The sequence below is a fragment of the Carya illinoinensis genome, chromosome 13 (assembly GCF_018687715.1).
Source record: "Carya illinoinensis cultivar Pawnee chromosome 13, C.illinoinensisPawnee_v1, whole genome shotgun sequence".
Taxonomy (NCBI): Eukaryota; Viridiplantae; Streptophyta; class Magnoliopsida; order Fagales; family Juglandaceae; genus Carya; species Carya illinoinensis.
The window spans coordinates 4,705,551-4,720,746 of NC_056764.1; the positions used below are offsets into that span (position 1 = coordinate 4,705,551).

At 35.9% G+C, this 15,196-nt stretch overlaps 2 protein-coding genes and 1 long non-coding RNA gene across 6 annotated transcripts; 1 reads left to right on the forward strand and 2 right to left on the reverse strand.

Annotated features, from left to right (window-relative positions):
• Positions 1-488: 488 nt before the first annotated feature.
• On the reverse strand, positions 489-4,971 carry LOC122291201 (probable pectinesterase/pectinesterase inhibitor 47). The gene is made up of 3 exons (XM_043098840.1): positions 4,297-4,971; positions 1,459-1,816; positions 489-1,344 (listed from the first exon to the last, which is right to left on the reverse strand). The coding sequence occupies exons 1-3, from the start codon at positions 4,969-4,971 to the stop codon at positions 644-646; spliced, it is 1,734 nt and encodes a 577-aa protein (XP_042954774.1). The 3' UTR covers positions 489-643.
• Positions 3,516-4,956, forward strand: LOC122291204. The gene is made up of 2 exons (XR_006236574.1): positions 3,516-3,702; positions 4,329-4,956. It is a non-coding gene; the product is annotated as an uncharacterized LOC122291204 (long non-coding RNA).
• A 1,624-nt stretch (positions 4,972-6,595) lies between the features above and the next one.
• LOC122291202 (type I inositol polyphosphate 5-phosphatase 10-like) lies at positions 6,596-13,896 on the reverse strand. 4 transcript variants are annotated; one of them, XM_043098842.1, is made up of 13 exons: positions 13,535-13,896; positions 13,288-13,397; positions 12,863-12,936; positions 12,602-12,677; positions 11,838-11,925; positions 11,590-11,691; positions 10,514-11,048; positions 10,175-10,368; positions 9,964-10,072; positions 8,992-9,140; positions 8,703-8,917; positions 7,108-8,426; positions 6,596-7,023 (listed from the first exon to the last, which is right to left on the reverse strand). In XM_043098842.1, exons 3-11 carry the CDS (start codon positions 12,893-12,895, stop codon positions 8,704-8,706), a joined length of 1,500 nt encoding a protein of 499 aa, XP_042954776.1. In that variant the 5' UTR covers positions 12,896-12,936; positions 13,288-13,397; positions 13,535-13,896; the 3' UTR covers positions 6,596-7,023; positions 7,108-8,426; position 8,703. The 4 variants fall into 4 exon arrangements, with proteins under 4 accessions (XP_042954776.1, XP_042954777.1, XP_042954775.1 ...); XM_043098843.1 differs by having other exon boundaries at positions 7,108-8,917; positions 11,838-11,922; XM_043098841.1 differs by having other exon boundaries at positions 7,108-8,917; positions 13,535-13,895.
• Between the last annotated feature and the right edge of the window lie 1,300 nt (positions 13,897-15,196).

Sequence of the window (15,196 nt, forward strand, 5' to 3'; positions counted from 1 at the left end):
TGACCTCTTACCATATGATTCATTGATTGAAAAGAATTTGGAATAAGATCACACAATCTAACTTGGTTTTGGTACTTCGAATGAAAATGAAATCCACAGGGCAGAAATCTCAAGCTTTCATCAGAATTTTAACAGAGGAGATCGATGCTGGTTTCCATGCATATGCTATTTGATAATGCAGCATATGTATCATTCTGTCTAACATTGTTAAACTATATCAATGAACATAAAATAAAATAAAATAAAATCTACAAAAGAATGGAAACAAACAAATTTCAAAGAAAAATGTCACATAAGCAAAATGGATTACACAAAATTAAACTCATAAAATGGCTTGACTTCACTCAATCTATTAAATCTATATCACGATAAAAATAACTTTACAATCTAACTTATCTCATCAAACTACATTATTTTGTAGATTTATTTTTGTGTAATCTTTTTATACCTAAAATATTTCTCAATTTGAACACAAGCAAGATTCCATAGACCTAAAATATGAGTCCAGTAAGGGCGTTTATTCAAGTCAATTTTGAAGGATAGAACACTGAAGACTTCCATTATTTCTCGAAGTTATAGAGTTCAAAAAAATAATTGCAAATTTACAGCACATTCAGAAAAATGAATGGAAATCTATCTAGTTTTAAATGATCTCCACAAGCCCTGCTGAAAAGGGTATATCAGTATCAGGCAACCAAGTATACCCCATTGTGAAGTTATAGACTGTAAAATTCAAAGCTTGTGAAGCATTCATCAGACTATAACCAGGCCAGTGAACTCTCATACCAGTATCTGCACCTGGCCCATAATTCTCAAACTCTCCATAATAGAGTGTGTCTATACCAACTGTTCCATTCCATTCCAACCACCCAACTGGATGAATCAAACTACCAATATAGGATTGCATGTACACAGTCCTGGAGTACACCCTCCAAGGTCTGCCCAGATAATTTAATGTGGAGTTCAAAGCCATGGCCAAGTCTGGTGCAGCTTCAATTGTGCAGTTGTGGATGGAAATACCAGTGTTCTGATCTGGATCAGACCGGCCTTGGGCTGTGAGGGAATTCTTTTGGTTAGCCAATGGCTTTCGAGCATATATATTGCAGCTTTGAAAGACAGCAGCAGCATTCCCAAAAATGAAATCTACAGTCCCATATATGTCACACTCCCTGTAGAATTGTCTAAGAGAGTGAGCATAGAGAGTGTCCTGGTAGCCTTCAAAACTACAACGATAGAAGGTGGAGAGGTCAGCATTGCTCCTTAGAGCTACTGCTTGGTTCTTTTCTGGACCCGCCGTGTTTCTGAACGTAACATCTACTGCTACAAACCGATCTCCAGAAACAGCTGTGCATGATCATGCATGCATGCAATTCGTTTGAGTCAACTCAATATACAAATTAAGTACCATTTATTATTGATCAAAGCTATATGAGATCATGTTGGATGTAATTTACTTACCAAAGGTTGAAGAATTAAAGGTTGTCCAGCCATCAATTACACTATGGTTTCCTGTAATCACAGTGCGATTGATACCATCTCCAATCAACATTATATTCTTCTTATGCTTGGGTACGACTACATACTCCTGGTAATATCCTTCTCTAGCATAGATAATGAAATATCCATCTTCAGGCTTTGACTGATTCGGAGCAAATGCGATGGCCTCGTTGATGGAGGTGAAGTTGTCTTTACCATAAAGGCCGACAGTCACAGTATCGTTCACAAGAATTCCACCGTCTTCCATTAATTCACCAAGAATTCGTTCCTTCGTGGGGCAATGCTGCTTTGATTTTTTGCAGTAGTTTTTCCGCAGTACCTACAGCAATAAATTAAAGTATTGATTCACTTTAATTCTTTCTAATCTAAAAGCAAACCCAAATAAATATTTGAGTTCGATCATCTAATTACATACATAATTAGAATTTTCAATTTTTAACAATGATCATCATGTATTCGCTGTAATTGGGCATGAGTACAGCACGCCGGCCGGCCAATTGTATCCGTGTAGAAAGACTGACAATGACAATAGCCAATTAAGGCAAGTGAACAGCATGATCATGTACGTGAAAACTAAAATGCCTAAAGAATTAAACAAGAATAATTCTATTTACAAGTCATTAAGGAAGATACACACTCTGATATATATGCTCTATCAACATGTTATTATATTAAAAAAAAAAATTAAATTCTTCGTACAAATAAACTCTTGTGATATCAGCAGTCTCCGCACAAGTTTGCAAGTTGAAAACTCTAGAAAAAATAACCTCCATTTTAATTTTATAATACCTAAAAATATTATAGGGAGAGTAATTTATAAATAATGAATTAAATCAAGCTAGCGACCTTCATTAATATGAATACTAAATAATGGTAACAAATTTCTACTTGTTTTAACAAATTTTTTGGGTAGATAGAGGTAGATCAAGTTGCAGCTTAATTCTAAGCCAGACGGAATGGGGAATCTGAACAAGTTGGCCTGCTGGTGTGGGCACGTTACGATGTCTCTTTCTTGTTCTCGATCGTCTAATATTCCGATATTCTTTTTTTCTTTTTATTTTTTGCTTTCCCGAAGGGTCGCATTGCCCTGATCCAACGTTCATAAGATAAATATGGTCAAAACTGTAATTAATTATCCCCCATCGCCCACCAAACCTATATATAATATATAGCTGGTACGCGTATATATATATATACATATATATATAAGGCATCATTAATATATATATGTTTTAAGAATAGATTACCGAGACAGTACCCTGCCAATACGCTAGCTATTAAAAACTTCATTGATTTAATTGGGAAAATCAATAGAAAGAGGTTTCGCTGTTCAGAGAAAATGACCAGACATATGAGATCAGAAACCACGTACTACACGTCATGAGCATGAGAAGTTAGATAAGATTATCTGTTTCCGGAACGGCTATGGGTATATACTGATCATATCCTGATATAATATCCTTACTCATGTGTTCGTATTATTCTCATGTTTAGAATATATATATATATATATATATGTATGCAGGACAGGAGATAAGACATGAGAAGAAGTTGTTCTGCAGGGCTGGTGGCTATAGATCATATTAATCTTTCCCCACCGAATGCAAAACTAAAGTTAATTGATATAGTATAGTAAGTTAGTAACCTTTGAACGCGGCAAGTGTAAATGATGCTCACTGCTCAAAGCTCTACAATAATGGCACCGCCGTACGTACGTGCACAGTGCCTGAATTAACAGGCAAGTTGAAATTAAAATGTGCATGATGGTATGCTTGCAGGAGTGCCAAGCTGTCAGCTCATCGCATTGTTTGACTTTTCACCCGACCCACATTGTTGACCTTTATTTTATTTTTTAGGTACGTATAAAATAATTACTAGCTTCTTTTATTACTAAATTCTCGAGCTTATTTAATGCCTTAATAGCATTGGTATTAGCTTCATTAAAAGTTCAGTTAAATGTATAATATAGCTCAAATCTTCTAAATACAGTTGCATTGGCTTCATCAAAGGATATATAGGAAACTTTGAACTGCAGTAAAACAGACAATTTTTATTTGTGAGTTACTGTTCACATATCAAATATTTTATTTATTTATTTCAGTTTAATCCTGACACCGAGGGTTGCAGAACCGTTTCCATCATCGCATCTCTTCCCCGGTGAATTTGAGTGCTTTCCTCTTCTAACAATGATGATGACCATCGAAGGTACGATTCCCACTTCAAAGAATTTTTGTTTAAGATAATTATTGTGAGTCTGGGCAGGCTTATAGCCAAAAAGGATTGGACTTGGGTTTCAAAGCACTAATTATTTCTGGTATATCTGGGATATGGACGAGCGAAACTATGTGGATTAATGGAAATAGAAAAAAGTTAATTCATTATATTATTATTTTGATGAATTTAATGGCTAATTTAATGTGGGGTTATGGTTAAGGAGGTTTTGATTTTATGAAATCAAATTTTAGAGATGGCTTTGATGAAGCCGATGCCAATACTCTAATGGCATGTACATGCATGTGCTAAGCTAGCTAATTTAGATGGAAATGTGACTGAAAGGATCAACTCATGACCGGGATATGATCAGAGCTTGCCTACGTGTAGGTTTTGAACATTCTGGAAGCATAGACATTAATATAAAACATTTAATTATGTAAACTGTGTATGACGTACTTATAATTAACTCAAATCCTATGCTTCAAGGTTTTCATATTTTTACTGAACATAAAAATAATTAGCCAAGCAGTACTCAAGCAGGAAGAACAAGATCATCATGATCAGCAATATAATTAAATTGAATACCTTGATGAGAGTTTCAAGTCGTTCTCGATCAGGGTGTGCCTTGGTCGACGTAAATCCACCATGAGAGCCCTTTTTCCGCTTGTTTCGTTTCAGATTCCGATCCAATGCATGTGTCACCAACCCAAGTGACACACTGTACAGCCGAGTCACGTTGTTCAGCGGTTCTGACAATGCGCCCACAATGCTGCTCTCGGAATCCTCGAGCCCTTCGTAGCATGTCTGCTGGTTCGTCACTATCGCACTCAGCAGCGTCTGCACTCTCTCCACCAGCTCTTCGTTCATCGACTCGGCTGACTTGAGCTCGGCGGAGATGGAGTCCAGGTACTCCACGTTGAGCTGGGAGAGCTGCCGGCAATCCTCGAGTGCTCCAGTCTCAGCGTGGCCCATCGACGAGCGTCGCTCTTTTTGGGTTAGGTAGTGGCCGATCCGGTCTGACGTTTTACGTGCTTGCTTCAGACATTGCTTCACGGAAAACTTGCTGTAATCGTAAGCGTCGGACGGCGAGTAGCGGATGGTGGAGAGGATGGAACGGCAGAGTTTGGGGTAAAGAGTAGATTTGCATGCAGCAGAAGGCGACTGTGGAGAGGACTGGGCCGAGGTACTATACAGAGCCAACGAAAGTGAAAGAAGAAAAAAAAGGATGAGATTAAAGAGGAAAAATGGTGGTTTTGGCATTGTGTTTGTGATGATAAACTCAATCTGCCCAAGACTGCTAGTTGCTAATTCTTTGTTTTGGCACGGAGGACAGTGAGTAGTAGTTGGTATATAGGTATAGATAAGCAGAGAAAAGGACGTACAAATGCGCGTGAAAGTAATGGCAAGGAAGGGGGAGGGGGGTGTTTGGCGTGTCGATTTGAGAATTCAAAGATGGGACAGTCAATAATGTAGTTATGGCAGCAACTTGCAAGTACAGTCATGGCCGGAAATTAGGATGCTAGTAGGTACTTCTACATCCATCGGGAATTGAGATATCCCGATCCATGATTTTCTGTTCAAATTTGCCGTTCCATTTGGAAATTAGTATTAGTATTATCAAATTAATTATATATGTAATTCATTTAGTATCGTTTATATTAATTAAAAATATAAATAAATAATATTAAATAAATATTATAAAGTTTAGAATTAAGATACATATATATATATGCCTATATATTGATCTTTTAGAATTAAATCATTTAATTCGTTGAGATGATTTGTATTCATGACGTCGATTAATAGTTGTTTCCCATGTATTAATAAAATCTACTTAAAAGATATCAATCTCCACATTAATCCGACAAGCAGAAAGTTGCACACCACATGATTATACGAAGGTGAAAAAGAAGTGATGAGAACTCCATGCATGCATGCATGCTAATCTTTTATATATCTAGGCGCAGATTTCAAGATGAGGTTGACGCAGGCACCAATACCGTTAGCTAAAGCTACCACTATCATGTCCCTTGTATTGCCCCCAGTTTAATTCTGGAAGAGTACTCTGTAGACTCGTGACTACTCCCTCGATCGTATTGTCCTCCTCATGCATGGGGTCAATGAAATAAAACGACAACCCCGGCCAAATGTGTGGATCGCATTATGATTGCATGGGTGAATCAAACAATATATGATAAAAAGATCATTTATATTGCACTTTTATATAAGTTTAAAATGATCGGGACAAAATATTTGAGGATCCAGAATTAGTGACAAAATCCAAATTTGGGGTTCTTGAAACTTGAGATCGAGGGGCCGGGATGGGTGCATGCATGGGGGATATAAAGACATTGAAAAAAGGGCTTGGAAAGACTGCAAACCAAGGACTCTTAACTTACAGCCCCTCAACTAAAGCTAGCATGGAAAGAACTCCAAGTTGATGCAAATAATCTAGTCACTCTTTCCTTGGTTTTGCAAGCAGTCGCAGCCATTTTGGCAGTGGACTGCTTCGAATCTTTATGGTCAAATTCTTGCATCATCTGTTACATGATGTTTCATGTGCTCTTGATTATCGATACAGAAAGAAAGTACTTCTTAGTTGGTTTTATGCTATAAAGAGTACGTACTATATATTCATCTGCAACTAACTAAAAAGCTAAAAAAAAAGTGAAGCATTATTAATGTAGTAGTATTCATGAGGCGAAGCTCTCTCTTTCTCACAGTACTGCATAGTACTACGAGCTTTCTTTAGTGATGGTTGAAATGTTCGTACACAATCCATTTCTTTTTGGCAACACTTGCTGCTGCAAAAATCCCAATTTTCGCAGGGCTATCAGAACATCCTAGCTAGGTAAAAACGATCGAATTTGTGGCAGACAAGATCTTGGCAACTTCCTGACGAACTTTTCAGAAACTAAACATATTGCTGATTACATTAGATGATGAATCATGAATAGATAACTTTTTCAAGTTACAAAAACTCTGAAGCACAATAAGCTGCGTACCTACATGACTACAAGCAATCTTACAAAGCATCAAATCAAAACCAGTTGTTCCTAGCTAGCTAGCTGCATTGCTTTTGAAGATAATGTCATTTTGCATTGTTCTTTCTGTTGTTCCTAATCTTATATTTCGCCTAGTAAAAGTAGTTATAGATAGATAGACACAGATAGCTAGCCTACTTCTAAACTAACATAACTGAATATAAAAAAATAAGTGCATATTATATCTTTCAGACCCATATCTAAGCCTTGACAGATTCAAGCTACTGTAAGTCTTCAGCCTATTGTCCGAGGCTTTGGCCTGGGCCACCTAGAACAGAAACATGACTTGGTGTAAATTTTCAGATATATTGGGAAAATCCATGAGTATACTCGCGAAGGTAGGTAAGATTACTTGTTCTGCGTGGGATTGGGACCACTAGGAGGTATTCTACGAAGACTGTCAACCATGGGCCGGCCAGTTGTACTCGGATTCTTCTGTTCCGAGTGTGAATGTAGGAGGTCTCGAGAAGATGAAGGCAATGTTGAAGACATAGAAGATGGATGAACCCTGGCTTGAGCCATGTTAACTGCAAGTGAAAACATCAATGTAATGGCAAAGATTACTGTACTCAATGATTTGAAGTAGGATGTCATGATTTGCAGACTCTAGAGGATATCTTCTTGCTGATGCTTGGGGAAATGATGAGTTGAGGCAACTTCTAATAAAGCCTTCCAAGATAATTTCTTAGGATCGAGGAATTCTTATTAATTAAAAACTGAGATTAGTGCAGGTTTGTCATGTGATGAATCTTTGATTATTGCAGCTTCCAATTTCCAAAGCTATATTCCCAGAGATTGGTTTACATTACAATCAATCATGTGATAATGCACGTGATTTAGTTACAAATGGTTGGTTGTCTACTTTGGATTCTACCTCCTAACTAATTTACAACCATTAAAATGGCATACCAAGATATGGTGAATGACGCAGGAACAACAAAAAAATTTGACAGGGAACAATAAATAAATAATAATCTGACTAGTCCAACTTGCAAGTGACAGAGAACTTTGAAACTAAATGCTCTCATTCATAAAATAATCAATACTCGGTTATGTTCACCTATGATTCGATTCAAAGTGTCATCCTTATTTAAATTGAGCAGATTCTTATTGTACTCTCACTCTGACAATGAACATATTGTATTTACAATTAATAACGGTTCAACACAGATCAGGTCCAGTCAATACTTGTGAATCTAAAATCAAACCAGGTGAGGACAAGCATTTGAATTTTGAGTTGCACAAGCTAGCAGCATATATGCATCCTTTTTTTTTTTTTTTTCTTTTTTTTCATATCTGAAATGCAATGCAAATGGATGAAAACCTCCTTGAAGCTTTTATCCCATGTCTGCCATTAAGATATAACTGAAGTTACATAACAAATATAATGAGGCATAAAGTGTAATCTCTCCGATACACAAGCATCACCAACCATTTGCCTCTCAAGTGTCAAAATACAGAATCACTAATACTCAGGTGCATTTCTCAATAAATATGTTGCTTATCGAAGAGCTATTTACACTAGCACAGTTCCAAAATGCTGTACAGGTTGCCCAACTTGCAATGATTCCGCACCAATCTCTATGCTTTTCTTCCTACTTAATCTCACATGATAAACAAAATTAGAATGTTACTTCAATCTTTTGATGACTGTGTTAAGTGCACCGGTACCTGATGATATATATGAGAAACAATCAAACAACATTCCTAACACGAATTGAAAGATCTGAAACTAACTAAACCATGCTATATAATTCTAATGATCTCACAAAACAGGCTCCATCTCCATGATAAGGATTAGAACCCACAAAAGACACCAAGAAACGCGCACTCCTTTTTCTTTACCTATAGGGCCTCTCCATGCTTTTTCTCGATATTGGGGTACCCCTCCTTAAAGTCACCACTAAACGGAACTAAAATCATAATACTTTGTGCGGGAAATTGCACCTTATTCAATGAATAGATTTCTAGTTGGAGATAAAAGCTCTTCAATCCTAACTTTCATGTTAGAGCCAGATAATCCCTTATTTAGTCCACCTGATACAACATCAACATCCACCAAAAATGTTGCACAAACAGGCCGGTGATCAGAAAACTTGGACTCCCCACGTATGTAAGAAAGCAGCTGCATCCCAGTTCCATGCCATAGTATTCTGTCACACCTGCAATTATTAACTTCTAAGATTTTTGCACAAAAAGCTTTATTATGTCGGAAAAAAATATTTTCTATACATACCAAGCAGGAGTTCTCCTTTTCTTTTTTGATTTTTTCGTCTCTCCAGCATAGGTGTCTGAATTGCAAGAGTATTTGTACGTGGGGGCAAAGTAGATCTTACCCTCTTTCCATCCCTTGAATACTCTCCCTGCTTCTCTTTCAATTTTTAGCTATAAAAGTAAATAAACAATAATGAGTAGAGCACATGAAGCAACAAAGAAAGCACACGGCAACAGAGACAGTCAAAAGCTCAGAGAATTTGTTTAAAGTCCCGGCAAGCCAAGCTTTACCAGGTTGTTTGATCTAAAAAACAAAATACTTTGTTTTGTTATCTAAAGTAATATGAAGTATTATATTGATTATCATATCATTTAAAGCCAAGTACTTCACATTTTATAATCTTCAATATTCCAAGAAATACTATTTTTGAAAAATGATGTTCTTCATCCTATTCTTCATCATCCCAAATCACATACGCTAATGTGGCACACTTTAAGTGGTTGTCTATTTAAATGCTAAATATATAAAGGCACTTAAAATCTGCCACATCGTCATGTGTGACTGAAGATGATAAAATTTAGGATGAAGTGTAGCATTGGTCTAATTTTTGAAGTATTGTAATGATGAAAAAAGATAAGGTTCTGCCAATAAATATTACAGAGAATAAAGTCATCTTCTTAAACCATAATTAACAATGCATTTGAAGGAACAACTTCATGGTTGACGATAGCAAAATAGGAAATTATCAGCAAGGTGATGGAATGCGAAATCCTATTACATGATATGATCTCAGATTTTTCCTGGAAGTTGTATTGATTACTATCATATTCTCTTTTTAAAGGTAATGAATCAGAAACAGAAACAAAATTGTAATATGAACTACAGGGGGCTGTCCAAATTGTATAAAGCACACGGAAACAAAATTTGGACTTCCATAAGTTGTCCAACCTCCAAACCGAATTCTTGTTGTTTTCATATGCCAAAGTCATCTACCTGATCTTTGTCCAGAAGTGCATCCCAGGCATTCTCCTCCAGGAGCTTTCTTGTGTCCGAGTAACTCAAAGCTATTCGGTAATTCAAGTCCCCTAACCAAATGACCCGACTGAGGCCATTTTTCCAAGTAGTGAAGAAAACATTTAGTAACAAGCTTTGATATAAGAATTACCAAAGACGCTATTTAATCAATAATTTCATGGATGCTCACTCATGTTCAAGGATTTTCTCTGGCACCCTACTGTGAACTGATCTGCAGATATTTGGAAACTGAGTGTTTTTCAATATCTCAATGACATCCATATTTCTTCTCAGTTCATCCCCCTCCTTCTCTCCAGATGCCAAGTGGCTGCAGACAAAGCAAAAGCTTGTCTGATGGAATGACATGCTCACAGAAATACACCCCTGCCACCATAGAATCAGCAGTACAATGACATAGATGGTATTGTAAGCATGTGACATTCCCAAATATATTATAAATACACACACACACACACACACACACACATGAATATCTACAAATCATAGGACAAAAAATAATCAACAATACCTTGTTTCCAAGGCAGCCCATAATCCCACGACTAATGCAGGAGATCCTCAAGTGGCCTATATGCTGTACAAGCTCCTTCCTTGCCCAAACAGTGACAAAAATTCCCACCATTTGTTTACTGGCTACAAGACTGTAATTCATCTGGTTGGTACTTGAGGGAAAAGGAATTTCCGCAATGTCAATTCCATTAGGTACATCATCATCCTCTTCTGAAGAAAAGTCATCTTCGCTTATATGCGATTGTTGGCATCGAAAACAGAGATCCTTACTCTGCTTCCTTTCTAATTCAAGATTGCAGTTGCAAGCCTTCAGCCTCCTTCCGCTCTCTGTCCTAAAAGTCTTACTGATCTTTTTAAGGGAATACTTTGAGAAGAACAAGGAACTACCAAGGGATAAAGTGGGTTTTAATCCTCTTGATGCCACCTCCGGTGATTTGTTAAGTGACTGATTAATCAGGGCTAACCATTTCGCTGCAGGCTCATTATCTTCTATGACTAGGACATTTCCAGCATTTAAAGGAACAATTTCCTGAAAACTGACAATTCAAAAAACAATCAGATTACAGGCCAGAACAGTAAGTAGCATGGACATATTCAATTCAATTATGATAAAGAAAAAAAATTCCCCAATTACGAGCTCATAGTAGATTGTTTCTAAACTATTGTGTAACACTGCAAGGTTGGCACTAAAACTTCAGTCCACATCTCTCTCCTCCCCCCCCCCCCCCCCCCCCCCCCCCCCCCCCCCCCCTTTTTTTTTCCTTTTTTGATATATCCACCCCCATCAAAACAAGTGCCATGCAACCAAATTGAGTATTGTCAACAATTTTTCAGTAAAGTTGTTTTAAAATCACCATGTGAGACACCTCAGGGCTCAGAGGATTCCACTTGTCAAAGGAATTCATTTGGAATTCATTTTTTTCGTTTCTAGTTTTGTTGTTGTTTTTGGGGGGGAGGGGGGGGGGGGTGTTCTGATGGAATTGGTTCATAGGATATACATTCAAACTTCAAAAAATAACATAATGATATATTAACGTTGGTTCTAAATGACAGGCGAGAGAGTGAGAGAGAGAGTACCCCAAGATATATATATCTGATTGATCTGCGTGAAGAATATCATCCAGATTAAGGTCGCTATTGGGAGATTTCCCACCTACATTCCATGTTGCTACAAAGACTCTAAATACAAAAACAAGAAATGGAATGTTCAGGTTAGAATAATTTTAAAACATATACATATATGTGTGCATACATATCAGTGGTACCGGTGCTCCATGAAATGAATAAACTTACAAAAAGGAAGAAAAATATCATCTTTTGAGTACCTAAAAGTCTGAACGTCTTGACTAAGAGGCATCGAATGTCCTGTGCCAGTAAAAACTAGACTTTTAAGCCTTGGATCAGACTCTGCTTCTGCAAGTATAAACAAGCAGAAGAATATTAAATGATGAAAAAAAGATGATTGACATAAAAAAGTTGGTTTTTAATAATACTTGAAGCAATTTGAGATGGGAACTGTTTGCTGTGTAGGTGAAAAAACCAGCTATTCTCAAACTCCACATAATTTTGACTGACAGCAGAAACAATATAAGGATCAACTTGCACAAAACACACACACACACACACACAGATGTACCATTCTTGATTCCTTACTTACCCTAGCTTAAATTTACAACATGAACATATTCTTCATTTTAAAGCAAATTGGCATCACGCCCCTCTTTTTCTGTCATTTCTGTTCCCTTATCTTTTACTTTTTCTTTATTTTTATTTTTAAAAGAGGTTCCTTGCTATTTAACCTGTTTCAGTTTTGGAGCATTTTTTCAAAATTAAATTACCAAAACAAAGAATAGAAGAAAAGATCCATTCAAGGGAAAAGTAATTCATTCACTTTCTCGATAAAGCAGCTGGCATCATCCATACAACAAAATAAGGAAAAAAAATGTTTGAGTTTCTCGTCTGACAAAGAGATCACATTCACGTTTATGAAGGGATTCAGACAGAAATATGCTTTCAACAAAAAAAAAAAAAAAATACAGATATAAGGATGATATGCCAATCTCTTGAGCAGGAATGTCATGGCACTAACCAGGGAAATCAAATGTGCCTTTATTCATTTCCCTATCATTTCTCTCCCTTCTGGCAAAGATATTCCGAATGAATGACTGAAATCACATGGAGAAGAATAAATGACCGAATGAATGACATCTGTTATACATAAAACAGATAAAAGGAGCCTGCCCATTCAATATTCATAGATCATTTTCTACAAACCCATTGTGGAGAAGAAACTTGAAACCAAAAGAATGTCAAAAAACAAGTTTGGGAGATTTAAAATAAGAATAAAGACCTTCTTCTTCCCGTCTTGGTTCGTTAGAGTCATTTCTGAAATCGCATCAATCTGGCATACCCCAAATCATAAACCTTCAGAAACAAAGATATAGATACACCATTCAATTGTTCAGACTTGCATTCGTTAAGAAAATAGAAATACAGCCATTGATAATTGATTGAAAATAGATTATAATATGCATAAGAGAACATCTAAAGTCCCCATCTAGTCCTTTTATTAAGAAAGATGTCAACTTCATTTAAAGACGACCAAAAAAACATTGCTTTAAGACTAAATCAAGAAAAAGAAGATGTACATTTTGAAGCCAAGAAATAATGTACTGGTTCAAACCACAGAAAGATTAAAAGAAGGACATGAACCTCCACATTCAGAAAGAAGGCATAACACCCAATCGTTTCTTAACATAAAGAATCAGAAATTACCAGAAAAGAAGAATATGCGCATTCTCACTATGGCGTTCTTAAAGAAAGGAAGAGGGTGGCAACGCACGAGAGAGGTTGACAGCCCAAATGGGTTTTCCCAAGAAAGTCAACTGCCCAGGTAAGCAGTTCGTTTATTATAAACATGCAATATTATAGTGTATGCTAGTTTCCTGGAACGATAGTAGCATACATAGAAAATTGAGATAGATGTGGGGAGACAAGGGAAAAAAAAAAAAAAAAAAAGAACCTGAATATTCGATGCTCTAGAAACGATAGTCTGTCTGATAGCGACAGTGGAATTAATGGCTTAAAACTGGGTCTTCTTCCAGGAATGAACGAAACCAGAGAGGCTGTAAGATTTACGTGCAACGGGTCTTGGGATTTTCTTTAAGGGGAAAATTAAAGAAAATAAAATAAAAATAAACAGTCAAAAATGGGAATGGAAATGGAACCTCACACGTCCCTTCAAAGTCCCAACTACTAACACTTTTCATGAAACGCTGTGATTGGGCAGTTTTAATACTTCGTTTTTTTTCTTTTTATTGCCGCAGAAAAGATCTCTTCTTCTAACTCCTTTTGGTTTTTGGAGTTATTTTCTGCTTCTTTTTTGTTATCTCTATTATGGGTGGCTTTTGAACTTTAGATTGAAGAGAAGACTGGAAAGTAGTATGTGTCAGAATTAGAGAGAAGATGATGATCAATGATTACAGGGAAAGTGAGCCCACGTGTGTGCGCGCGCAGAAAGCAAAATACTACGAAGTCCTTGTCAAGTTACTTGGGCACTTTTGCTTCGCCTGGAACTATGCGCTAAATGTTGGGTGTGAACTCGTGTTAACTGCTTATATTGTGGTGTTAAAATATGTATACTATATTATAAAAATTAATTTTAATTTGACTTGTTAAATTTATCATGTTAAAATTTCAAATCTTAAGATGACTCATTAATATAACGTATCGTATCGTGTTAATCTGTTTTGACCTATTAGTGAATATTACTAAATAAATTAACATGATACAATACGATCCATTTTAAACTGTTTATGTAAATGGGTTAAATATGGATTAAATTAACCTATTTGACTTAATTAAATTTAACATAAATTTTTATAAATATTAAAATCACAATATCTATAAAAATTATAAAACTAACAAGAAGTCTAAAATTATAATCTGAATAATAAAAATATCAAAATTAAAATTTAAACAATTTTACTTTTAAGTAGAAGGGTAATTTTATAACTTTAATTTTATTAACGTGTCATAACGGGTTGACTCGTTATCAACCCGTTAAGCAATCGTGTCTTAACGAGTCAACCCGTTTTGACCCGAATCCATTAAGACTAAACTCTAACCCGCTATTATCGTGTCGTGTTCATGTTGAATTAACGAATCGTTTAACATATTGCCGCCCCTACATCTATGACACTCCAGTATTGCATGGTACCCATATCAATACCTAGTTTTTGAAAATGAGTATCAAATCAGGAGTACTTCAGCAAATTTTATTATAATAAATTTTAAATATGGTATGATGTTCTACGTTAGATTGTAAAGTTATTTTTATTATAAAATATATCTAACATATTATATAAAACTATATCAGTTTATGAGTTCACTTTTATGTAATATATTTGCGACTGTAACATTTTTCTTAAAATTTACCTACCAAATCAAACTATACCATGTGTGCTCTAGACATCAATACCGCCTTAAGAATAAAAGTTTTCATTAAAAAGTTTCCATATTTTGATAATTATATTTATAAATTATAATAACTTTTACGGTAAATATATTATTACATATGAAGCTTGCTATATATGTCATTTAAAAAGAAAAAGGAAAAAAGCTTGCTAGATATGTCGCTCTTAAACCAATCCTTACGGGTCTCATGTACATATGTTTATGATTA

Excerpts from the sequence above, each read along its gene's own strand:
- LOC122291201 (XM_043098840.1), bottom strand. The coding sequence starts at position 4,971 with ATGCCAAAACCACCATTTTTCCTCTTTAATCTCATCCTTTTTTTTCTT. Across the intron at positions 1,817-4,296 it reads GACTTGAAACTCTCATCAAG|GTACTGCGGAAAAACTACTG; the intron begins GTATTCAATTTA and ends TTATTGCTGTAG. Across the intron at positions 1,345-1,458 it reads CTTTAATTCTTCAACCTTTG|CTGTTTCTGGAGATCGGTTT; the intron begins GTAAGTAAATTA and ends GATCATGCACAG.
- LOC122291202 (XM_043098842.1), bottom strand. The coding sequence starts at position 12,895 with ATGACTCTAACGAACCAAGACGGGAAGAAGAAG. Across the intron at positions 11,692-11,837 it reads CAAGACGTTCAGACTTTTAG|AGTCTTTGTAGCAACATGGA; the intron begins GTACTCAAAAGA and ends TTTTGTATTTAG. Across the intron at positions 9,141-9,963 it reads CACTTCTGGACAAAGATCAG|CTAAAAATTGAAAGAGAAGC; the intron begins GTAGATGACTTT and ends TTACTTTTATAG.